The following is a 27,275-nucleotide window of genomic DNA, read 5'->3' on the forward strand; positions in this document are numbered from 1 at the left end:
TTCAAAGCCCCTGCAAAACAAAGGTAATTCTTCATCTGCGTTTAGATGTCCAGTAGTTATTTCTGTGGATTTTGGATTTTTCATCCCTCCTTACGTATTGATGACCGACGATGCCTCACAATGGCATCGCCGATTCATTTGCTTTTCCTGAGCTTCGATTTCGTTTCTGTATTTATCTTATTTCATTTCTTTTTCTTTTTGCTTTTATGATTTCTCTTTCAGTTTTTTTTTTTTAGCTTTTAACCTCCATTAACGCACTCTGGAGCTGTGTTGGGTTGCTTCTAGCAATCTCAATCCATCCCCTGTGCAATAACAATGGAATCTATGATTCCAACGCTTGCTTTCTATTTTCTTTTTCGTTTCCTCTGTAAGATATTCTGAGTTTCCTTCGATTCTTCCCATATCCGGTGTAGCATAGTACCATTTCGTTGCTATCATTTATCTTTTCCTTTTGAGATTGTCCATTATATTTCATTTTTTTTTTCTTTTTTTTTTTTTTTTACCACAAGGCACCAAAGGCATGATCGACCTGCATATGGCAGGGTCGATCTGCCTATTGCTACGGCTACAAAGTGTTTCTGCTCCAACATTTATTCCCGTTTTATTTATAAATCGCTTCCTGATCTTGCTGATTTTTGTGTTTATTTGAACCAAATCAAGGTTTTAATCATCATCTCATGTATCGTAATCCTGACTTGTACACTGTTGTCATTTTGATTTGCAATTTACCCTTGATTACCATATTTCGTCCGATTTTCTGTTTCACATTTGGTATTTCTCGCTTTGATAGTATTTGATTGTGCTCCATCTTTTTTTTGATATTCTGCTCATTCTAATTACATATGTGTTTCATCACGCACGGTGGTCCTGCTTATCATCACTCGATGGTATTTATTTACTTGTTATATATTCATTTTTTTTTAATTTTTTTAGCAGATGATCTGATGCATTATTCATTTATCTGGTTATTCCTGTTTTATATCCATCGAATTATGCATCATATATTTGAGTCCTCCACCACATTCTGCCTCTCTATCCAGTCTGTCGATTCATTTCTCCCACTTCCCAATTTTTGTGTCTCAAGGATTTTGACTTAATTTGTTTTTAGTATTTCCTTTTATATCAACTCATTCCCATGTTACATTCATTGAAGCTTGTGTGTCATCTGAATGGCCACTAGTCATCACTTTGAATAGAACAGATCTGGAGGAGCGTCACTCTTGTAACAGAGAGCTCTCTGGACCCATTTTGTTTTTGTAAATATTATCGTTGCTAGGGACAAGTGACGGTGGACAGCCTGGTTGTGGCTCGTCCCATCGCTGAACAGAGGTCAAAAGCAAATTTCCGTCATAAGCTATTCGTCAACAACAACATTATTTCTTGCATGAATTTGGGTATATTTGCACTTTGCTGGAACAAAAGGAATATACAATCCGCTAAGGAGTGTGTAACGCCTCACTTGCTGAATCTGAAGGTTTGCCTCTTGGTTCCAATGAATTCCCAGGTTGCATCTTACTTGCCCTTGGGGAATTTATCAAGGTTGAAGATTTTTAGTTTGGGGAATAATATATCGCCAGGGATCATACTCCATGAGATTGGCCAATTCCTCAATCTGAGGATTTTGGGGTTGCAACATGACAACCCAACAGTGCCGTCCATTCATTACTGCTGATTCACTTTAATCGTGGGATTTTGTTTGTCCACCTCATTTGCTGTGATTCTTTCAATTCATCCTGATCGCTTCACTGTTTTCTTTACCATTCTTCTCATTGATTTTGGCCATGACTAAAGTCGATAGCAACCTCTGTGTAGAAATAATTTAATTGTATTAAGATGGTTTCTGATCATTATTGTAGTTGGGGTTATGCTTGGTTCAAAATATCTGTTCTGCAATTCACCACATTAGACGCAGGTCAGTTTGAGGTGGTTCCAAGTTTGGTTTGTGATTGTTGATAGTCATGAATAAAAATTGGGAATATGTGCTCTAAATTCAAGTGCGAAAATGCTGAGGATCTTGATGAAGACCATGGCTCCCTGTTGGAGACCCTCATGAACTTATCAAGAATCAAATCGTCCAGGGATGCTGGAATGAAGAATTTCCAATTTGTCCTAATAATCTCTATCATTTGCAAATCCCTTGCAAAAACTAATTTCTAAGATATTGGATCTGCTGTAATACAGGAGATGCCCCACAATCGAAATTTTTGATCTACGGTAAGATGCAGGATCTGTTGAACCGAAGTCGGATGCTCTGTCAAGTTTGGTCTATTGCTTTGTTGCAGGACATACATTGCTCATCACCTAGATGCTGAGCTCTTCAGGTCTGGCCATAAGGGTTCGAATATCTAATTTGACATGGAATTTGGCGACTCATGATCAACTGTTGAAGAGGAAAAATCCTCTTATGAGCAAGGCTTCAGTACCAGAGTTCAGTTTAAAAGCTTAGGAAAGAAAAGCTCAAAGTTACCTACACCATACAGGACATACTCTGCAGTGGACTCGAATTATGGCTGCTGAACACTTTACATGAGGATTCTCTTTCCTCTTCTTGTTCAGCAAGAAGAAGAGTCGGGAATGATTTGGGTAGCTGGCTTAATTTGTTTTGTGTATGATAATCTCTAGCCACTAATAACCTCCATACACTTTGTCACCCTGTATACATGTATTGCCTGCACAATAATCATGTTTCCACCATCAGCATTTTGCGCTGGAGTACACCCTACTCCATTTCATTTCATCATTAGCACATAACCCCTGTTGCACTTACACCCTTTTATTTTTGTCTAGTATATGACCTACAGCTTCTGCCCTCTTACCTCATCACACATTTAGGGATATCAATGCACTCCCACCTTGCTGTAATACATCTTCCACCTAGTGCAGCCACCATTCACGATGCAACACTCTGTCTACCTGCTACGCAATGCATTCATAGTCTACACTTGGCAGCACTGCCCATAATTAACCTATATACCCCATTCCCTGTATTTCATCCACCACAACAAACATATTTGCACATCTTCATGATAGTTAGCATCTGTATCATACCTCCTTTTCTGTAAATGTATTTACATAGGCATTTGCACATTGCAAATGTATATATAGCTGTCTCCTTGTCATGCTATTTAGATATATATACCACACCATCAAATACAAACACTACATTTTTTTTTTATTTAGATGGTATATGTGCTAATTAAACTTAGGATGACATTCACATATTTCAATGACTAATCTTCACCATTATTTGAGAACATTATATGTATATTCTGATATTCATTCAATACAGTATCTCAAGGTATATTTTATCATTTGCCTTGCATCTCCTTTTAGCATGATATACATGCATGTATATCTCATTAGTTGCATCTTAGGATTCAATGTGATATTATTACTTTCTATATACATCTTCATCTCATGTTAACTTGAGTTTTGCAGGAATTAAGACTATTTTCCTTCTTAGTCTAGAAGTTTGAGTTTCAATTCCATTCGACAATATAATAGCTAGATATAATGAGAATTTACATTTCCTGCACTAGATTAGAATATATGAACATCCATTTTCATAAAAATGTTTGTCTCACATCAATTTTCTCTTTTATTCCAAAAATTCATAAATGGGAACACGAATGACACGTGCACCATTCTAATAAAAGGTGATTAAACCCTAAGTTGATGATTTGCATCAATGACAATAGTCAAGGTGTGAACAAAACTTATGATTTTCATCTTTTATGGAATAACACTAGATCTACACTGGATCTTCTTAAAAAATCATCATATTTTTTCAAATATTTTCCTTCTTTATCAGAGTTTAATTTAAAATTAGCTCAAAATATATATCAATGGCCATAGTCAGGATATATTGAGAGTTAATTTCATTTTAAACTCTATAAAGGCACCAAAATGTATTTTATTCTTCATGCGAATTTAAATATAGATTGTTATATAATACATTCAATGACCATAGTCAGGAATGTATTATATCTTCAATCTTATTTCAATCCATTTAAAGAATGAAATATGTTTTTTAAAATCCAATTTCAAATTCTTTTAAATTCATTCATCATTTAGGATAGAATTACATCATATTTTCAAAATTCTTTTCGTATTATTTCAAAATTCAAGTGATTTTGAGATAAATCTTCAAATATCTTCTTCACTTCTCAAATCAATCTTCAATTCTTATAAATTCAAATTCTTTTTTCTATTCTCAAATTCTATTTTATTTCAAAAATTCAAAACTTTAATTTCAAAGTCTAATTTGACTTCGAAATTTCAAATTCACTCCTATGTTCCAAATTCAATTTCCAATTCAAATTCAATTTCAATGTTCAATTCAACTTTGTAAATTCAAATTCATTTTCATTTCCAGGATTCAATTTCAAATTTAATTTAGCATTTCAGATCAAATTTCAAAGTTCAATTTAACTTTGAAATCCCAGATTCATCTCCTGATTTCAAAACACAAGTTTAAAGTCATGTTTTATTCTTTATCCTTCAATTCAGGTTCCCAAATCTTCCAGATCATCTTCTGATTTTAGAATCCAAGTCTGAATTCAAGATTTATTCTTTATTTCTCAAAATTCCAAAATTTTAAGTCTTAAATCGGACTTTAAAAATCGAAACTTGGTATCCACACCGATGATCGATTTTTTCTAAAATCCATCTCCCTTTCAAAATTTATTTAGGATTTCTCGAATCCAGTTCCATATTCCATTCCGGATTTCAAAATCCCATTCCACCTTGGATTCAAATTTTCAAATCCAATTCCATTTAGGATTCTAGATTTCAAATCCAATTCCATTTAGGATTCCAGATTTCAGATTCAATTCCATCATGTATTCCAGATTTCGGATCCAATTCCATCTAGGATTCCAGATTTCAAATTCAGTTCTATTCCCAATTCCTATTTCCAAAACCATTTTCAAATCTATTTCTTGAGTCTAAATCCAAATCCATTTCTTTTTTCAGGTTCTGAAATTAAGAATTTCTTTTTCAGAATCGATCCATTCAAATTCAAAGTCCATTTTAACTTTAAAACTCCATTTTTCTCGAAATTCTATCTCAAGTTCAAAAAATCTCATTTTCTTCTTATTTCTACAAATCAAAATCCATTTTTTAAAACTCTGGTTATTCCAACGCTTGAAATTTCAAGTCTCTTCTTCCAGATCTATTTCAAATTCTGAGTTAGATTTAAAATCTAACTTTCTTCTTCAAATCAAATTTCAACCCTTTGAATCACTTCTTCGAGTATCTTCCAATCCATTTCAGAATCACTTGAAAAATCCCAGAATTTCTAAACTATTTTTCTCAAAAGCATACATTTCTGCATTTGCATTCGCATAAGCATAATTCTTTGTGCATTTTAGACTTAGAATAAATTCTTAGACAATATTTTAGGCAAAGCAAAAAGGCATAAATTCGATCCTTGGTTCGATTACCCTTGGTAAAGGCGCCAGGAACGGTCAAACCCCGTACTGACGAGCGAATCCCGTCTTTCAATTTTCTCGCAAATTTTCAAAACGGAGGCGAGTAATTTTCAAAATCTCTTTAAAATTAAGGTCAAGTGAGACCTTCGCGAAAGAATTCCTCTCTCTTTTCTTTTTTTTTCTCTTCTCTCTTCTTTTTCTCTCTTTTATTTTCCCTTAAAAAAGGGAAAATAGAGGTTAGAAAAGAAAAAAGAAGAAAGAGAGAAACCAAGAGAATTTTTTTTGCGATGATCACAAACGTGAAACCAGAAAATTAGATCAATCGATCCGATCAATATTTTATTATGAGATCGGTAAAGACTACAATGAATATGACAGGTAACAGGCAAAAACGAAACTTGCAGCTGGAATGAAAGAAAAGCAAAGTGAAGACAAGAGGGAAATGAAAAAAAAACTGTAGGAAAAACCAAATAGCAAAGAAGGCTGCTGAAACTCCAAAACTGCTGCACGCAACCCTAAGAGAGGGTTTTTAAAGACTACTGGTGGACCCGGGTCTCGGGTCCTATCTGGGACCCAAGTCGTTTTCATGTTGCTGCTGGGTCTGTGTCGTCCGGGCCTGTGCTCGTCTCGAATAGGTACGCAGGAGTACATCATCCCTGCGTCTTGGTACCGTGATCTAGGTTGGATCCTCGATCCCATCGTGCAGGTCCGGTCTCCTGCCTGGGCCAGGCTGTATGGATCTGGGTCGATCCTGCTCTGCATCAGCATGTATTGAGATGGTATAAATCATAATTATTTACTTTCAATTTACAAAAAAGAACCCGTTATGTGGTTCCCAAAACAGTCATTACTGGCACATCATATGACTCACATTGGTGATTTCAGTGATTTATCATGACAACAATGGTTGGGATAAGGCTTAATGATGATGATGATACAACACAAACATACATGCACACATGCATAAATAAATACATAGACACAAACGTATTCCTTTTTCTTGTTTTCAGGGTAACTTCTTGCCACCCTTTTTCTCTTCCTTGCTCCATGTATTTTCAATTTTAACAAAACTTTCGTAAGTTTTAAAAAGTTACTAGAATTTCAATTTTATTTATATTTTAAAAAGTACAGAGTTTTTTTGGAGAAAAATCACTTCTTCCTTTTCTGTTTTTTAATTTTTTTGGTTAAGACCTTGCTGGTATTATCACAAGAATGAAATTGATTTCTTTGATACATACTTTTGTTACCAGATAATGGATATGGGAAATACAGTTGCATTTTCTCCCTAAATCACAATTTGGGTTAGTGAGGGAAAAGGACTTAGACCTTAAAAACCAACAATATCTTCTTTCTATTTCCCAAAATTTATTTAAACTTCATTCAGATTTGCTTTAGTATTTTCATTTAGAATATTTTTACAGTTACAATGTTTGCTAAGGTTCACTTGGAGGAGATGAAGTTATTACCTTGAACTTGGACATAGCAATATTTGATATTCCAAACTTTTAATGTGCACATTATAGGGTTTGCTTTGATTTATTAAGTAGGTCTATGATCACTTTTGACCATGTTTCTGTGATTAACTTTGACACCATTGCTATGCTTTCCTCATTTTCCTTTTGCATATATTTTTCAATAGTTTGCTAATTATTTTTTCAAGGTTCTTAACATACTTGGTGCATGCTCTACCCCATAACTCATATCTGAAACCCACTTCAGCTTAGGCTTTAAGCCTTTAAACTCTTCAAGGCCTTGCTTTGGAGGGTGAAATTGATTTGCATGATAACATGGATTCCCATGATTTTATATGTTTATAATTTCTTTTCCATAAATGTTTTTGACTCTTATTATGTTACCAGTATTACAAGACTTGCATATCTCAGATTCGTTTGTTCTGTGAAGGTTTCTTCAAGGCTACCTCTGGTTTTATCTGACAAAGTCAGTAGGACAAAGGTAAACTTTCTCCCTTATTTATCTTTCTCTGTTGATGAATAATAAAGCTTTTCTATATGTATATGTTTGCTAGTTAATTTCTTTGCTATATTGTGAAAGTGGCCTTTGCCATGAAAAATGTATGCTGCAACAGATTAATAGTTGATCGTGACAATGTAAAATCTATCTGCATTGGTGAACTGTTTTGGTCTAAACTTCATGATCCATGCAACAAACATTCTAAGATATGTTACTTGGGCACTAACATGGGTGTCAGTGTCAAACATGGGTACGAAGGGTTGCACAGGGCAGGTCTCGAAAAACTAGAGACTTGGATACTGATTCTGCTACATATGACACACACAATATATATATATATATATATATATATATATATTTGCTACTGTCTACAGTATGTGAAATCTAGTTGGAAAATCATAGATGCAAGTTGTATCTACTCAACCTGACCTCGGAGATGTGTTCAACTGTTAAAATATATGTATCAATACATATATATATATATATATATATATATATATATATATATATTTCTTCAAATACCCATAATACCTGATAGGGGTATTATGGTCTTTTTACATAATACCCGATAGGGGTATTTTTCTTCTTTTCTTTTTTTGCATTTCTTTTCTTTTTATTTTTTTATTTGTTATTTTTCTAGGCGTGGTAATTTAGAACATCCATGTGCTCTCGAAAAATATACCAGTAATGAAAAACAGGAAGAAATACAAATAAGAAAGTCATCTAGAGTGTAAAAAATCCTTGAAAAAATTGTGTCCTATGAGTCTTTTTCACCTAAGTATCAAGCCTACATTGCATTAATACATTTCTACCTAGAACCTTTTGTAAAAGTATCTCCAACAAGATACTAAGATCAAGACCTTAATATTCTTGATAATAAACTCGGCACACATGCACAATAAGAACACTTTAGAACACTTGTGCACAAAAGCACAACTCACAAAATCTCACAAATGCACAACGACATAAAAAATATTGGAATCACTTTATTGAGCACTTGGGCTTTGACTCAAAGCCATAAAGAATACAAGAGGGGGAAGCCCCTATTTATAAGGAAGCAAAGGAGCAACATAGGGGGCTCCCAAGAGAGTCGTTGGGTGCCTCCAACGGTCACATATGTGATCGTTGGAGGCTCCCAACGACTCTTTGGGTAGCCTCCCTATGTGGCACAAAAAACAAAAAGAAAAAAGAAAAAGTAAGAAAAAAAATAAAAAGAAAAAAAGGTTACAAGCATATTCCAAAATGGAATATGCGTAAAACATGAATTTACAGAAATATCCTTTTTGGGTGGATAAGAATATATATATATATATATATATATGAGATTACAAATATTGATACATAATTTAACACCCCCCTCAAACTTAGGGCATGATGACCAAGAGTTTGCCAAGAAGGAAGTTGAATCTTGGTGCACATAAGGTTTTGGTGAAAAAATCTGCCAACTGATATTCTGAAGTAACATAAGGTTGATCAATGACTCCTTTCAAGTAGGCTTCACGAACATAGTGACAGTTCATTTCAATGTGCTTAGTCCGCTCATGGAAAGTATGATTTTTGGCAATGTAAATTGCACTTTTGTTATCACAGCATAGCTTAGTGGGCCCTTCAATAGTGATCCCTATGTCTTCAAGCAACTAATGAATCCATACAATTTCCATGGTAGTAGTTGTCATGACACAATATTCAGCTTCAGCCGAAGATAGAGAAACTTTTTGTTACTTCTTACATCTCTATGAGATCAAAGAGTCACCTAAGAATACACAAAAACCAGTGGTGGAGTGACGGTTATTTGGGTCACCACTCCAATCGGAGTCGGTATAAGCAATTAATTTTAACTCAGAAGAGGATGACAAAAAAACTCCCTTATTTAGAGTACCCTTTAGGTATCTTACGACTTGTAAGACGACACTCATGTGAATAGAAGTTGGTGCATGCTGAAACTGACTTGCCGTATGCACTGCATGTGAGATATTTGGTCTGGTAATACTCAGGTACATTAACGATCCTACAAGCTGTCTGTAGGGAGTAGGATCGAAGAGAAGAACACCATCATCAATCTTCATTTTAGCTCCTACTATAGCAGGAGTTTCACAAACCTTATCATCTGTAATACATGACCTGTTAATAATCTCATATGCAAGCTTAGTTTGAGACAAAAAATACCCTCTATGAGAGTATGCTACTTCAATACCCAAAAAATAAGTTAAAAATTCCAAGAACCTATCCTTTAAAATTGATTTTATGCTTTTAATCCCTTTAGAATCGCTTCCAGTTATAAGTATGTCATCCACATATAGAAGTAAAATAACAATCCCTGCATTAGATTTTCTAACAAACAAAGCAATATCAGTAAAACAGGATGAAAAACCATTTTCTAACATTACGGAGTTCAACCTATCATATCAAGCCTTGGGGGCTTGTTTTAAACCCTAAAGTGCTTTTCGAAGGCGAAACACTTTTTCTTTAGGAGACTCCATTCCAGGAGGAGCATCCATATATACTTCTTCATTTAGATCTCCGTTTAAAACTGCATTCTTAACATCCATTTGATAGATGTTCCACTTGTTGATTAAGACAACAATTATAAGACATCGGACGGTGACCATTCGAGCTACCTGGGCAAAGGTCTCTTCATAATCAATCCCATATTCTTGACTATATCTTTTTGCAACTAAACGGGCCTTGTATCTCTCGAGGGACCCATCACTCTTAGTCTTAACCTTAAACACCCATCTACACCTTATTGCTTTCTTATCTTTAGGAAAGTCTTGAAATTCCCATGTCTTGGCTCTCCTTAGAGCTTCGAGTTCATTATCCATAGCGACTATCTATTCAGGATATTTTCGTGCTTCCTCGAAGTTTCTAGGTTCTATGTAAGAGTGAATGACGCTTAGACAGACTCTATATTTAGGTGAAAAAAACTCATATGAGATGAACCTAGAAGGGAGTTTTCTATGTCTTTCGGTCCTACGAAGGTTTTCTTCACTATGAGGAGTAGTCCCACTAGCATCATCATATCTTTCGAGGGCACTTCTGAAAGTATTTCTATCTCTATGAGTGTAGGTTATGGGATCTCTATGTGGTTCCTCATTGACATGTTGATGAAATGAAGGGGGCACATGACTGGTTTCATTATTACTTAGTCATTCTGATGTGACTCATCATCACTAGTTTCATCATCTTCAGTTAACAGATCAAACAAAAAAGAATAGTCTACATTCTCGTCATTAGATTCAAATTTTTCGAAACTACTGAGATTTTTTAAAAAGCTTACATTTCTGAAAACATATAGTTTATCATTTTTAATATCATAACAACGAAAACCCTTTTGAGTTTCGGAATAACCAAGAAAGGCACAAGGAATGGCCTTGGGGGAGAGTTTGTCATTTTTATCAGTAAGGACAAAACAGTTACGTCCAAAAACCCTTAACCTGCTATAATCAGGTTCTTTTTCGTACAATTTTTTAAATGGGGAAACCTTGTTCAAATTTTTTGATGGGAGTCTATTTATGAGATAGACCGATGTAAGGGTTGCCTCAGCCCAGAGTCTTTTCAGAATATTCTGTGAAATGAGCAAGGTTCGTGTTGTTTCAATGATATGCCTATGTTTTCGTTCAGCCAACCCATTTTGTTGTGGGGTTTTAGGACAAGATTTTTGATGGAGAATACCATGATTTTCAAGATAACGTTTGAATTCACTGAAAAGATATTCGCCACCGGAGTCGGTTCTAAGAATTTTTAAACTTTCATTGAATTGATTTAAAATCATCATATGAAATGTTTTAAAAATCGAGAAAACTTCATTTTTATGTTTAAGAAAATATATCCAACTAAATCTAGTGTAATCGTCCACAAATATAACATAGTATGAGAAACCTCCTTTAGATATCACTGGAGCCGGACCCCATACATCAGAGTGAACAATTTTAAAAGATTTTGTTGTAAACATGGATCTTTGAGTAAAAGGAAGACTTCATTTTTGCAAGAATACATTCATTACATACAAAATTTTCATTACAAAGATGCTTAATAAAAGGCAAATAAGAGATTTTAACAATGTTGGGATGACCCAATCTCTTATGCCATACATGAATATCTTTGTTTTGAGCAACATTACAAAATTGGTTCTTGGGAATTTTGAGAAAATCAACATAGTAGATGTCTCCTCTCCTAGAGCTTTCCCTAATCAACTTCCCGGACTGACGATCTAGTAAATTTAAGTTTAGCTTTGGTATAAGACGAATTTTTGGAATAAAGAAGTCTTGTTTTTTAAAACTGCCCATTCCTTTAATTTCAAGAGGTGCTCCATCCGCCGTTGAGACAAAAGATGGAAGTGAATTTTTAGAAAAATCGGAAAGAGAACAAGCACTTGGAGTCATGTGAAATGATGCACCGGAATCTAGGAGCCAAGATGTCTTACCGAGAGATGAGGAGGATGACATAGCGGCTCCGAAAATGCCTCCTTTGAGAAGAGGTTGAAGAGCATCTACAATTTGTTGAAGGGAAAGAGGATCATTTGATGAAGAAGGTCGTTCCTCTGGTTGGGATGCCATAGCTGCGACAAGAATTTTCTTCCATATGGGGCAAATGGGTTTGATATGCCCGGGTTCTTTATAAAAATGACAAGTTAATTTGCTATAGTCTCTTTTGCCATATCGATCATTTCTTCCTTGACCTTGATTTTTGAAATGAGGAGGTTTGTAGGCCTTCATATTATTCCCGGGTCTTGACACAACATTAACCGCTTCATAATCATTTTGAGAAGGTGTAGCAAGGATGCTAGGATTATTCTTACTAATCCCCATACAGGTTTCCTCACCATTTAGTTTAGTGATTACAACTTCAATAGAGGGAGATGTGAAGGCGGATAGAAGAGAGGACAAAATTTGCTCAAATTCGAGTCTAAGTCCATTTAAAAAATTGAAGAATCGATCTTTCTCTAGTTGTTTGTGTCTTAACTCAATTGCTTCTCCGCTCCATTTTGGTTCGAGCATAGCAAGCGCGTCTCAAATAGATGATAGCCTATGTCACATGGGTGCGGGTGCGGGTGCGGGGATTCGGCACTTCCAAAAAACCCGGGTGCGGGGGTGCGGCAGGGGCAAAAATGTAAAAAAAAAAATTATATATATATATATATATAATTTTGAAGTTTTAACAGTTTAACATTTAACAGTAAACATTGTCATAAACTCATAATATGATTCATCATGCATGCAGTATATCAACCTAAATATCAAATTATCAATCAAATAAGTAAAGCAATTACATAAATCGACCTAAATATCAATCAAATAAGTATGCATAAAAAAACTAAATTACATACCAAAGTATATCCTGATGAAGTAATGGATGCTAATAATTTTCTTCTTCATCATCAAATGCATCATTAGAAGAAATACTGGGCTCAGCTAAATCCATGTTTGTTACGTTGAATTCATGTTCTCCCTCGAAGTCACACTCTTCTGGGTTTACATCCCAAAATTTGGATGTTCCTTGTCTGCATTATAAACCCAATTTGAAAATGATAAATACAATACAAGTATATTTAAATGAAAACTAAGAAATAATCAAATAACTAAGAAAGCAAATTAGTACCTGTATTCATCATTGCTTCGCGAAAGTAATCGAAGATTTGAATGAACATATACTAAATCCTCTGCACGCTTGCTGGTGAGTTTATTTCTCTTCATGTTGTGGATTTGAAAATATGTGCTCCAATTTCTTTCACAACAAGATGAACTAGCAGACTGCGATAGCAATCTTAATGCAAGACGTTGCAGAAGAGGTGTTTCCGATCCAAATGTTGACCACCATGTGATATGATCTATATTATCTTCTTCTCTCGCGAATAATGCCGGTGCATATAATCTCGAAGATGAAAATTTTCCAAACTCTTGTGTGACTTGATGTAGAAGATGTGCTTCTGGAAAAAGTCTTGTCATACACATATTTCTATGTCTTGATAGCTCTGGGTCTAAATTTGGAGGGACACGACCAATACCACCAGCCCGCCACTTATTTGCATAATATTTTGGATTAAGAGAATGTGCCATGCAATGCAAATGAGTGTTGCTCTTATCTCATCTTCTTACTAAAATTGAATGAATATGATTAAAAAAATCTGAATCATCCAATGCAAGATTTTTTTCTTCATGCATGAAAACTATAGCTTGTATTTTTTCAATCATATTATCCCACATTTCATAAACTCTGTGAAGCATGGGCTCATCCTTATCAACTTCTCTTAACATTTCCCAAATAGGTTGCGTAAATTGAATGAAGTATACCACTCTGTCCCAAAACTCATCATCAAGAATGAATTTCTTAATTTCTTGAGCCTTCATATCATCATCAACACGATAGAATGTCCAATTTTCATCAGTCACCATGTTAATCAAAGCATTCTTCACTCTTTTAATCCTCTTCATCATCACAATGATGGACGCAAAACGTGTTTCAGCGACCTTCAACAATTTCAAATCAGAATGCTTATTAAATATAGCATTAGCACGATGGTGGTTAACAACAAAATTCCTAATGCTTTTGACATTTCTTTCTAAATCTTCAATCCATGAACATAAAGCATATGCTTGTGAATTTTCTTCTTCTTTGGGGTTGCATATGCTCTTTAGGGCTAGATTTAAGCTGTGTGCTACACAGGGAGTCCAAAAAATATGAGGGTACTCACTCTCCAAACTCAACGCTGCACTTTTACAAACCGGAGCGTTGTCTGTAATGATTTGTACCACTTTCTGATCACCCACTTCTTTTATCACTTCTATAAACAATCCCTTCAAATACTCTGCATTTTTATATTCCCCAGATGCATCAACTGCTTTCAAGAATATTGGGCCACTAAGCGAACAAGCAATGAAATTGATTAATGGACGCCTTTGAATATCTGTCCATCCATCAGACACAATGAAAACTCCATTTTGCTCCCATGAATATTTTTTAATTTCTAGCAACCTCTCCACGTTTGCCCTCTCTTCTGCAAGAAGTGTGGTTCGTATTTTTTCTGAACTTGGAGGCACATAACCACTCAAATTACAATTTGCCAAGGATGTCACTAAATCCTTCCAATAAGGATTTCTAGTCGCATTAAATGGGAGTGAACCAGAATAAAAGTACCTCCCAACTTTTCTATCCAATTCTTCTCTTCCATATGTATTGAATGCTGCTTGTATCGTTCCTCTACCTCCTAGATTGACTTTTCTTTTTTTTTTCAGCATCTTCTTGGTGGCTTGCAAATGGCACACTGAGTGCAGAAGAATCGGCCATTGCCTTTCTCTTCTCATATTCTTCTTGTATTTTCTTGTATTGCCTTCGCATTGCCTCATCAACTTTTCTGCAAGCTGAAATGCCATGTCCTGGTATCTTCAACAAATGAGCCTTCACTCTTGTGTAAGACCCAACAAAATCTTTTTCATAGAGCTTGCATCGAAATCTTTTGTTTCCACCACCTCCTTCTCCAGTTTTTGCAAGTTTTGTAAAAGTATCTTCAACAAGATACTTTAGTCGATAACACAACAACCTTAAGAATAAATGTGTGAACATACACACCCAAGAACACTTGTGCACAACAAACACAACACACCGAATCACAAATGTGCACTTGCACCCATAAGTTTCATAAACACTAAAGAGGTTGGGCTATAATCCCAAATCCCTTGAAGAAATACAAGAGGAGCTGCCCATATATATAGGGCTTTAGAGGAGGCCTTGGGAGGGGCTCCACATAGTCGTTGGAGCCCCTCCAACGGTCACAAATGTGACCGTTGGAGGGGTCCAACGACTAGTGGGTTGGGCCCCTCCCAATGCATGTACAATGCATTAAATGAAAAAGCAAAAATAAATAAAGAAAAAAGAAAAAAGAAAATACAAAAAACATATTCTTGAAAAAGAATATGTGTAAAATTCCTAAACTACCCTTACTATGACTATATATATTTTATATATATAATTGGTAAATACATATACATATATTATATATATGTATATGTATATTACCTTATATATATAAAATATATATACGAAATTACAAGTTTGATTACATAATTTAACACCCCCCCTCAAACTTAGGGCAAGATGACCGATAGTTTGCCAAGAAGGAAGTTGAACCGCGGAGCGCACAAGGCTTTAGTAAAGAAATCTGCCAACTGATATTCGGACGTGACATAAGGAAGATCGATAACTCCTCGGAGATATGCTTCACGAACATAGTGACAATCCATTTCGATGTGTTTAGTCCGCTCATGAAAGGTGTGGTTCTTTGCAATGTAGATTGCACTTTTGTTGTCGCAACATAGCTTGGTGGGTCCTTCAATTTTGATCCCCATGTCTTCTAGCAGTTGGTGAATCCAAACAATCTCCATAGTAGTAGTGGCCATGGCACGATATTCAGCTTCAGTTGAGGAGAGCGACACCTTTTGTTGCTTCTTGCATCTCCACGAAATTAGTGAGTCTCCTAAGAACACACAAAAACCAGTGGTGGAGTGACTGTTATTTGGATCACCTCCCCAATCAGAGTCAGTATAAGCAATCAATTTTAAGTCAGAAGAAGAGGACAGAAAAACTCCCTTATTTAGAGTACCCTTTATGTATCTTACGACTCGTAAGATGGCACTCATGTGAACGGATGTAGCATGCTGAAACTGACTTGCAGTGTGGACTGCATGGGATATATCTGGTCTGGTAATACTCAGATACATCAGAGATCCTACAAGCTGTCTGTAGGGTGTAGGATCCAAAAGGGGAACCCCATCATCAATTTTCATCTTTGCTCTTACTACCGCAGGAGTTTCACAAAGCTTCTCATCTGTAATACCTGACCTGTCAATGATCTCAGAAGCAAGCTTAGATTGAGATAAGAAATATCCTCTAAGAGAGTATGCTACTTCAATTCCCAAAAAATAAGTTAGAAAACCCAAGTCAGACATTTCAAATTTATCTTTTAAGATAGATTTTATACGCTTAACCCCGTTAGAATCACTCCCAGTGATGAGCATGTCATCAACATACAGAAGTAAAATTACAATCCCTGCATTGGATTTTCTAACAAATAGAGCAGTGTCAGTAAAACAAGAGGAAAAACCATTCTCAATCATAACAGAGTTAAATCTATCATACCAAGCCTTGGGAGCTTGTTTCAGGCCATAGAGTGCTTTCTGAAGACGAAGCACCTTTCCCTTAGGAGTCTCCATTCTAGGAGGAGCATCCATGTAAAGTTCTTCACTTAAGTCGCCATTTAAAAAGGCATTTTTCACATCCATTTGATAGATGTTTCATTTGTTGATAGAGGCAACGGTTATAAGACATCGAGCAGTGACCATACGAGCTACAGGAGCAAAAGTTTCTTCATAGTCAATACCATATTCTTGACTATATCCTTTTGCAACCAAGCGAGCTTTATACCTTTCAAGGGATCCATCACTTTTAGTTTTTACTTTGAAGACCCATCTGCACCCTATTGTTTTATTGCCTTTAGGAAGATTTTGAAATTCCCAGGTTTTGACTTTTCTTAGAGCCTCAAGTTCATTGTCCATGGCATTAATCCATTCAGGGCACTTTCGTGCTTCTTCAAAATTTCTAGGTTCTATATAAGAGTGGATGGCACTAAGGCAGGCTCTATATCTTGGTGAAAAAGAGTCATAGGAAATGAACCTAGAAGGAGGCCTTCTACTTCTCTCAGTTCTACGAGGGATCACTTCATTCTGAGAGGCACTGGAACTGGCATCATTATATCTGTCAAGAGCACTCCTAAAGTTGTTTTGATCTCTATGAGAGTAGGTGATAGGGTCTCTAGGTAATTCAATAGGTTGATGTGACGAAGGAGACAAGGAGATGTTTTCCTCGGTTTCAAGTTCATTTGGGTTACTTTGATCTGACTCATTATCACTAGTATCATCGTCCTTATTCAATAAATCAAATAAAAAAGAATAATCCATATTTTCATTATGGGGTCACAACGTTCAAATCCACTAACATTTTCCAAAAAACTCACGTTCCTGGAAACATACAATTTATCACTTTTGATATCATAACAACGAAACCCCTTTTGGGTTTCAGAATAGCCAAGAAAGGCACAAGGAATGGCTTTTGGAGAAAGTTTGTCATTCTTATCAGTAAGAACAAAACACTTACACCCAAAGACCCTTAACCTGCTATAATCAGGTTCCTTATCGTACAGTTTTTCAAAATGAGAAATTTTGTTTAAATTTTTCGATGGAAGTCGGTTTATGAGATAGACAGAGGTAAGGGCTGCCTCAGCCCAAAGATTTTTTGGAATGTTTTGAGAAATGAGCAAAGTCCTAGTTGTTTCAATAATGTGCCGGTGTTTTCGTTCGGCTAACCCATTTTGTTGAGGGGTTTTCGGACATGATTTTTGGTGAAGAATTCCAAAATTTTCAAGATAACTCTTAAATTCATTTGAGAGGTATTCTCCTCCAGAGTCAGACCTAAAGATTTTTAAACATCCATTGAATTGATTTGAAATCATCATGTGAAAACTTTTAAAGGTTGAAAAAACTTCATGTTTATGTTTAAGGAAATAGATCCAACAAAACCTAGTATAGTCATCCACAAAGATCATATAATATGAAAAACCTCCTTTTGACATTACTGGAGCCGGTCCCCATACATCGGAATGGACAATTTCAAATGGTTTTGTCGTAAACATGGATCTTTGAGGAAAAGGCAAACATTTCATTTTCCCAAGAATACATTCATTACACAAAAAGTCACTTTTACAAAGATGTTTAACAAAAGGCAAATACGAGATTTTAACAATATTGGGATGACCCAATCTCTTATGCCATACATGAATGTCTTTGTTTTGGACGACGTTGCAAAATTGACTCTTGGGAACTTGAAGAAAATCTATGTAGTAGAGGTCTCCTCTTCTAGAGCCTTCCCCAATCAATCTCCCGGACTGGCGATCCTGTATCCAACATTTATTAGAAGAAAATTTTATATCGCAACCATGGTCCGAGAGTTGGGAAACGGAAAGAAGATTTAGGTTAAGGTTTGGGATAAAACGAATTTTTGGAACAAAGAAGTCTTGTTTTTCAAAATTACCTATTCCTTTAATCTCAAGAGATGTACCGTCCGCGGTTGATACAAAGGATGGAAAAGCACTTTTAGAAAAATTTGAAAGAGTGCAATAACTAGGGGTCATGTGAAAGGATGCCTCGGAATCTAAAAGCCAAGATGTCTTACCGGGGGAAGAGGATGACATAGCGGCTCCGGAAGTACCTCCCTTGAAAAGAGGTTGTAGGGCTTCCACGATTTGTTGAAGAGAAAGAGACTCACTTGATAAAGGGGGTCGTTCTTCAACTTGAGATGCCATAGCCGTTGCAATCAATTTCTTCCATTTAGGACACAAGGGTTTGATATGTCCGGGTTCTTTACAATGATAGCAAGTTACTTTGCTATAGTCTCTTTTGCCATACCGATCATTTCCTCCTTGACCTTGATTCTTGAAATGAGGAGGTCTATAGGTCCTCATGTTATTTCCCGGTCTTGACACGGCATTAGCCATTTCACCATCTTCTTGAGTAGAAGAAGTAACAAGAATGCTAGGGTTATTTTTGCCAATCCCCATACGGGTTTCTTTACCACTTAGCTTGGTGATAACATCTTCGAGTGAGGGGGATGTGAAGGCGGAGAGAAGAGAGGACCGAACTTGTTCAAATTCGGGTCTAAGGCCATTTAAAAAATTGAAGAACCGGTCTTCTTCAAGTTGTTTGTGCCTTAATTCGATAGCCTCACCACTCCATTTAGGTTCAAGAATTGCGAGCTCGTCCCAAATAGAGGATAATTCGGCAAAGTACTCCCGAATGGTCATGTCATTTTGTTGGAGAGTCAAAGCCCTCTTTTGAAGAAATTTCTTGTGGGATAGATCTCTTGAGGTGTACATTTTCTCAAGATATACCCAAGCTTCGGAAGCCCTTTTAAATTTGATGATGTTGGCATTTATCTTGGTCTCAACGGATGAGAAAATCCAAGATAATATCTTGAAGTTCTTCATTTCCCAATCATCATGTTTCTTAGAATACTCTTCAAGGGCCTTTTGTCTTTCATCCCCTTCAAGAATCTTAATATCACCTCCTTCAACAATGGTAATTTTGGGTTCCGGTTTCGGTTCCGGTATGGATCCATAAACGTAACCCCAAAGCCCCTTTCCTTTAATATGGGCTTCCATATTACCGGCCCAAACATGATAGTTTGAGCCATTAAGCTTAATCCCAAGAGAGAAATGGGAGTCTTTTTCGCCCATTAGAGAGGAAAGAATGCAAGAGATAGTATGTACCTTAATTACTTTTTGCGTCTTTTTTGACAAAAGGGGCTCCTAAAATATTGCTCGAAGAAGATGATCCTCTTTGATTTCAAAAAACTTGAAGGCACGCTTCCCGAGGAATGCAAAAGAAGGCGAGTCGCAATTCTTCTTCTTCAACCTTGCTCTGATACCATGTAAAAGTATATTCAACAAGATACTTTAGTCGATAACACAACAACCTTAAGAATAAATGTGTGAACATACACACCCAAGAACACTTGTGCACAACAAACACAACACACCGAATCACAAATGTGCACTTGCACCCATAAGTTTCATAAACACTAAAGAGGTTGGGCTATAATCCCAAATCCCTTGAAGAAATACAAGAGGAGCTGCCCATATATATAGGGCTTTGGAGGAGGCCTTGGGAGGGGCTCCACATAGTCGTTGGAGCCCCTCCAACGGTCACAAATGTGACCGTTGGAGGGGTCCAACGACTAGTGGGTTGGGCCCCTCCCAATGCATGTACAATGCATTAAATGAAAAAGCAAAAATAAATAAAGAAAAAAGAAAAAAGAAAATACAAAAAACATATTCTTGAAAAAGAATATGTGTAAAATTCCTAAACTACCCTTACTATGACTATATATATTTTATATATATAATTGGTAAATACATATACATATATTATATATATGTATATGTATTACCTTATATATATAAAATATATATACGAAATTACAAGTTTGATTACATAATTTAACAAGTTTATCTACATGTACCCATAGTGGCCCCACATCATCAATCCCACTGCAACTATAAGCAAAACTAGCAGCAGAACTCACATGTTGGGATGAGGATGACGCAAGTCCTTTCCCTTTATCTGTCATTTTTATCCTGAAAACACAAAAAAAAATACATTACAATTTTCAAATCAATTCGAAAATACAGGGAGAAGGGGGGGCTCAGCCCCTCCCCTGCCAACCCAACAAGAGAGCGAGAGCGAGAGCGAGGGGGGCTCGGCCCCTCCCCTGTCGACCCAAAAAAAAAAAAAACTGATGGGGGAGGGGCTCGGCCGCTCCCCTGTCGACCCCAAAAAAAAAAGATGGGGGAGGGGCTCGGCCCCTCCCCTGTCGACCCAAAAAAAAAAAACAGATGGGGGAGGGGCTCGACCCCTCCCCTGTCGACCCAAAAAAAAAAAAGATGGGGGAGGGGCTCGGCCCCTCCCCTGTCGACCCAAAAAAAAAAAAGATGGGGGAGGGGCTCGGCCCCTCCCCTGTCGACCCAAAAAAAAAAAAACAGATGGGCTCGGCCCCTCCCCTGTCGACCCAAAAAAAAAAAACTGATGGGGGAGGGGCTCGGCCCCTCCTTTTTCGACCCCAAAAAAAAAAATGGGGGAGGGGCTCGGCCCCTCCCCTGTCGACCCAAAAAAAAAGAGGTAGATGGGGGAGGGGCTCGGCCCCTCCTGTGCCGAAAAATGAGGGAGCAGGGGAGGCTCAGCCCCTCCCCTGCCGACCCAACAAGAGACCGAGAGGGGGGGGGGGTGCTCGGCCCCTCCCCAGCCGATCCAAGAAGACGAGAGACATACCTGCCAGCCGAGAGGAGGAGCCGAGAGGAGGAGCTGGGGGCGGCGGAGCTGGGGCGGCGATGGGAGAGCTCGAGCTCAGGGGGAGAGAGAGGAGAGATTAGCGCAATTTTTTTTTTGCCCTAATCCTCCTTTTCATCGGGGGGGGGGGGATTTTTTTCGCCCAAAAATTTGGACAAAAATGACCCTGGGTGCGTTGACCGCACCCAGGGTCGTGTTGACCGCACCCGGTGCCGCACCCGCACGCGATCCCGCATCGCGTCGCGTCGACGCGGGTGCGGCACCTGTTTTGTCGAGTCCCTGTGACATAGATGATAGCTCGACAAAATATTCTCGAATAGACAAATCGTTTTGTTGAAGGGTCAATGCCTTCTTTTGGAGGTAATACTTGTGAGATAAGTCCCTTAAAGTATACATTTTTTCAAGGTACAACCAAGCTTCAGAGTTCTTTTTGAACTTAATGATGTTGGCATTGATCTTGACTTTTACGGATGAAAAAATCCAAGACAAGATCTTGAAGTTCATCTCCCACTCATCATGCTTTTTTGAATAATCTTTTAGGGCTTTTTGTTTATCTTCACCTTCAAGAATCTTAATATCCCCTTTTTCTATGATTGTAATTTTGGGTTCGGGTTCTGGTATTGAACTTTGAATATACCCCCAAAGACATTTTCCTTTGATATGGGCTTTCATATTGCCGGCCCAAACATGATAGTTTGAACCACTAAGTGCGGGGGTGCGGCAAAAATATAAAAAAATATATATAAAAAGTCTAAAAGTTGGACATAAATGACCTTGTGTGCGGTCAACACACCAAGGGTCAGGTTGATCGCACTGGGTGACACACCTGCACCCGCACCTGCGTCACATTGCGTCGACGCGGGTGCGGTACTCAGTTGGGCGAGTCTCTGTGACATAGTCCAAGAGTATAGAATAGACTATAAGGAAACCTTTGCTTCAATTGCTAAAATGACCACAATTAAGACCTTAGTAGCTCTTGCCTATGTGAAGAAATGACCTATATATCAAATAAATGTTAAAAATGTGTTTATCAATAGAAGTTTGGCTGAAGAAGTTTATATAGAACCACCACTTGACATAAGTATCTCTAAAGGAAAAGCTCTTCACTTAGACAAGGCCCTGTATGATCTTAAATAAGCACCAAAGGCTTGGTATGATAGGTTTAGTCAAGTTATGCTTGAATTTGGATTTCAATCTTGTCTGACTGACACAACTTTGTTTGTTAAGATTTCTAATGTAGGTATTATTGTTCTCCTCCTCTACGTGTACGATATGATTATCACTAGCAGTGATAAACAGGGACTTGAAAACATTAAAAGGCTTCTCAAAACATATTTTGAAATGATTGATTTAGGTTTAAAAAAAAATTGGTATAGAGGTTATTTATTCTTCTAGAGGTTATTTGCTGACTCAATCTAAGTTTGCTTTAGATATTGTTGATAAGGTCTGGTATCTCAGATAATAAGGTCGACACTCCCGAAGTTGTCAATGTCAAAATGAAGATTGATGATAGAGAACCACTTAAAAATCCAACACCTTACAGACAACTTGTCGAGGCATTGTCATATCTCTCAATTACGAGACCTGACATTGCACATGCAATTCTCACAACAAGCCAATTTCAGAATGCTTCTACCACTTTTCATATGAGAGCTGTTTTACGTATTATTAATTATATTAAAACTTCTATTTTTAGAGAAATTTTCTTGTTTGCTTCTTCATCCTTAAATTTAATTGCTTATATTGATGCTGATCGGGGAGAAGATCTAAATAACCGACACTTAACTACTAGTTTTTGTGTATTTTTAGGTGAATCATTGATTTCTTGAAGGTGTAATAAGCAGCAAAAAATCTTCCTCTCATAAACTGAAGCAGAATGTAGAGTCATGCTACAACCATTATGGAAGTGGTCTGGTTAAGGAGATTATCGACTGACATGGGTGTTCAGAGTAAAGGAGCATCATGAGTATGATGTGACAACAAAAGTTCTATCTACATTGCCATCTACCAGACCTTCCACGAACGAACCAAACACGAGATGAATTGTCACTATGTATGAGAGGAATTTTTACATGGGACTATTAATCTTCCCTATATTACTTCAGAACATCAATTGACAATTGTTCGTATCTTAATTGCCTTAGCTTCTATCAAAAAATGGTTTATTTTTCAAATGGATGTCAAAAATGCCTTTTTAAATGAAAAGCTAGTTGAAGAAGTATACATGAAACCCCCTCTTGGTCTAAGTATTCCTAAGGGTAAAGTCTTTCGCTTAGAAAAAACTCTTTATGGACTTAAACAAGCACCGAAAGCTTGGTATGATAGGTTTAGTCATGTTATGATTGATATTGGTTTTCAATTCTGTTTAACTGACACTGCTTTGTTTATTAAGAATTCTGATGCAGGGATCATTGTGCTTTTTCTCTATGTGGATGATATGATCATCACCGGAAGCGATAAACATGGAGTTGAAACGATCAAAACACTTCTTAAATCTCATTTTGAAATGACTGATTTAGGCTTATTGAGATATCTTTTAGGCATTGAAGTTGCTTATTCTTCTAGAGGATATTTATTATCTCAGACTAAATTTGCCGTGGTGTATGTTGTTTTGATTGATGAGTCTAGAGCTGGGGTTAATGCTAAGTTAGAATTATGGAGACAGACATTGGAAGCAAGAGGTTTTAAGTTGAGTAAGAGTAAGACAAAATATATAGAATGTCGGTTTAGTAAGCAACGAAGTAGTGATGAGAGTGTAGTGAAGCTTGGTGAGCAAGAAATATCGGTGGATGATTGTTTCAAATATTTGGGATCTATCATTCAAAAGTATGGAGAAATTGATGGAGATGTAAATCACATGATAAAGGTTGGGTGGATGAAATGGAAAAGTGCAACTAGAGTGTTGTGCGATCGTAGAATGCCATTGCGGTTGAAGGGAAAGTTTTATAGGACGACTATTAGGCCCACTTTACTATATGGTACGGAATGTTGGGCTGCCAAGAGACATCATATTCAAAAAATGAGTACAACTAAGATGCGTATGCTTAGATGGATGTGTGGAAATACAATAAAAGATAAGTTTCGGAACGAGGAGATACGTAAGAAGGTAGGCGTTGCACTCATTGAAAATAAGATGAGAGAGAATCGTTTACGGTGGTTTGGACATATTCGGCGAAGGCCTAATGATGCTCCAGTTAGAAGGATGGAGAAATGAGAAAATATATTAGTTAAAAGAGGTCGGGGTAGGCCTAGCAAGACTTGGATGGAGATGATAGGAAAGGATATGAATGCTTTGAACCTCACCGAGGACATGGCATTGGATAGAAATGATTGGAGGAGAAGGATTCATGTGGAAGACCTAGAATGATTTTCTTTTTTGGTTCATATCGCCGACCTCAATTGTTTTGGGATGAAGGCGTAGTTGTTGTTCTTTTCTGTAACTTTTTTTCTTTATTTTTTTTTGTCTTTATGTCATCTAGTTCAGTTTGAACTAGAATGACTGCTGCTAGTCAAGTCCTGTCCAGACTTGACTAGCAATAGAGCTGTTGGACACAGTCCAACCACTCTATTTAGAGCCGTTGGACTATGTCCAACAACTCTATTGAGTCCTCTTTCAGCTGTGTATATAAAGGGGTGCAGCCCCCTCTTGTATTTCATTCCAATGCTTCTTAAGCAATTGGTTTTTCATATCAATAAAGAATATACAACAACAACAACAACAACGCCTTCATCCCAAACAATTCGGGTCGGCGATATGAACCAAAAAGAAAATCATTTTGGGTCCTCCACATGAATCCTTCTCCTCCAATCATTTCTATCCAATGTCATGTCCTCGGTGAGGTTCAAAGCATTCATATCCTTTCTTATCATCTCCATCTAAGTCTTCTTAGGCCTACCCCGACCTCTTTTAGTTAATATATTTTCCCATTTCTCCATCCTTCTAACCGGAGCATCATTAGGCCTTCGCTGAATATGCCCAAACCATCGTAAACGATTCTCACTCATCTTATTTTCAATGGATGCAACGCCTACCTTATGTATTTCCTCGTTCCGAATCTTATCTTTTAGTGTCTTTCCACACATCCATCGAAGCATACACATCTCAGTTACACTCATTTCTTGAATATGATGTCTCTTGGCAGCCCAACATTCCGTACCATATAGTAAAGCGGGTTTAATTGTCGTCCTATAAAACTTTCCCTTCAACCGCAATGGCATTCTACGATCGCACAACACTCCAGTTGCACTTTTCCATTTCATCCACCCAACCTTAATCCTATGATTTACATCTCCATCAATTTCTCCATTCTTTTGAATGATACATCCCTAATATTGGAAACAGTCATCCACCGCTATATCTTGCTCACTAAGCTTCACTACACTCTCATCACTACGTCGTTGCTTACTAAATCGACATTCCATATATTCTGTCTTACTCTTACTCAACGTAAAACCTCTTGCTTCCAAAGTCTGTCTCCATAATTCTAACTTAGCATTAACCCCAGCTCTAGACTCATCAATCAAAACAATATCATCAGCAAACAACATACACCATGGCACATTTTCTTGAATTGATCTCGTAAGTTCATCTATCACTATAGCAAAAAGGAAAGGGCTTAATGCAGATCCTAGATCCTTGATGTAACCAAATCGTTATAGGAAAATTGTTGTCACCCCTCCACAAGTGCGGACATTGGTTACTACTCCTTCGTACATATCTTTAATTATATTCTGGTACTTGAGAGAGATACCTTTCTTCATCATTGTCCACCAGAGAACATCCCTAGGTACTCTATCATATGCCTTCTCCAAATCAATAAAAACCATATGCAAATCTTTGTTCCCCTCTCTATATCTCTCAATAAGTTGTCTAAGAAGATGTATATCTTTTTTATTTTTATTTTGTTTTCAGTTATACCCTTTTTAAGGTTTATGCTTTAGTGTCATTCTTGACACTTTCCCTTGTGAATCTAAGCTCATGTTTCGAAGATCCCTATTTCATTTCAGTCATACGGTCTAAATTTGGAGTTTGTTAATGTTGTCTGTATGGTCATCCATTGACATTTCTTTGCAGGCACTTATTGAGTGTGAAGGAGATGCCCTTGACATGAGTGGAGATGTGGGTGCTGTTGGAAGATTGCTTGTTTCAGATAAGCCCACGTGGGGTGATGAAATGCTTTTAGACTTGAAAGGTAGGAGACCCTAATCTCGTATATAATTTCGTCAAGTATGTTATCTTTCTTTTGTTTCATTTCCTGTCTGAGCACATTTCCATTTTTTCCTAACTTGCATCCTATACATTTTGTCTTGATTAAAAATAATTCTTCCTATTGGTTCATCCTAAGATAAACATCTTCAGTAAAAAAGGTGCTTTTGTTAACATGCCTAAAAGAACTGGCTCTCAATGTCATAATACTTGACACCGATGAACCTCCTTGAACGAAGTGTAAACTTTTCTCACTAGATATTAATATGAATCAAGAATAATATGTAAGTTCGTAGCCCATGCTTAACACTTAATTGAAAATGGCCATTTTCACTAGTTGATTTTCATTACCATCAAAATAACTGATTTTCTTGTGCTGGAGTTAATTTTGGTGCATAAATATGAAATAATACATGATCTCTGTGACAGAGGATGCATATTATAACAAAAAAGCCATAAGTATATTATCAAGATAACACCGCCATGATTTTTTTAACACTAGTTCATGCATCAACACACATGCACACAATGGATGTAAATGTAGCACTAATCATCAAGTATAATGCATATATAATGTCTATTTTGGTATTAATAAAGTGTGGTACTTTTAGAGGCAAAACATTCTAATCCAGAGAAATGTAGTATAGAGTTTTTGTTGAAGTGTTGAATCCCAATTCCTTCAGCAGCAAAGATAACAAGTATTCAAAAAAAGAAATGTTATTGGAAGAACGTGTATGGATGAACATGCACAATACACATCTATAGAGGCCTAGTTTT

At 36.9% G+C, this 27,275-nt stretch overlaps 1 protein-coding gene across 7 annotated transcripts in view; it reads left to right on the plus strand.

Moving 5' to 3' along the window:
- LOC149833796 (cryptochrome DASH, chloroplastic/mitochondrial-like) overlaps positions 1–27,275 on the plus strand; it is a 95,521-nt gene that overhangs the window by 38,412 nt on the left and 29,834 nt on the right. For 5 of the 7 annotated variants that reach the window (XR_016432712.1, XR_016432713.1, XR_016432714.1 and 2 more), the window contains exons 15-16: positions 7,335–7,385; positions 26,367–26,484. Coding sequence is in view for 3 of the 7 variants with exons in the window: in XM_090011027.1 (XP_089867153.1) it covers positions 7,335–7,385; positions 26,367–26,484 (169 nt within the window). In the remaining 4 variants the exon portion in view is untranslated. The remainder of the gene's footprint in view (positions 1–7,334; positions 7,386–26,366; positions 26,485–27,275) is intronic. The other 2 variants (XR_016432715.1, XM_090011029.1) reach the window with 2 other exon arrangements.

Source organism: Nuphar pumila, chromosome 6 (genome assembly GCF_984573655.1).
Source record: "Nuphar pumila chromosome 6, dmNupPumi1.hap1.1, whole genome shotgun sequence".
Classification (NCBI taxonomy): domain Eukaryota; kingdom Viridiplantae; phylum Streptophyta; class Magnoliopsida; order Nymphaeales; family Nymphaeaceae; genus Nuphar; species Nuphar pumila.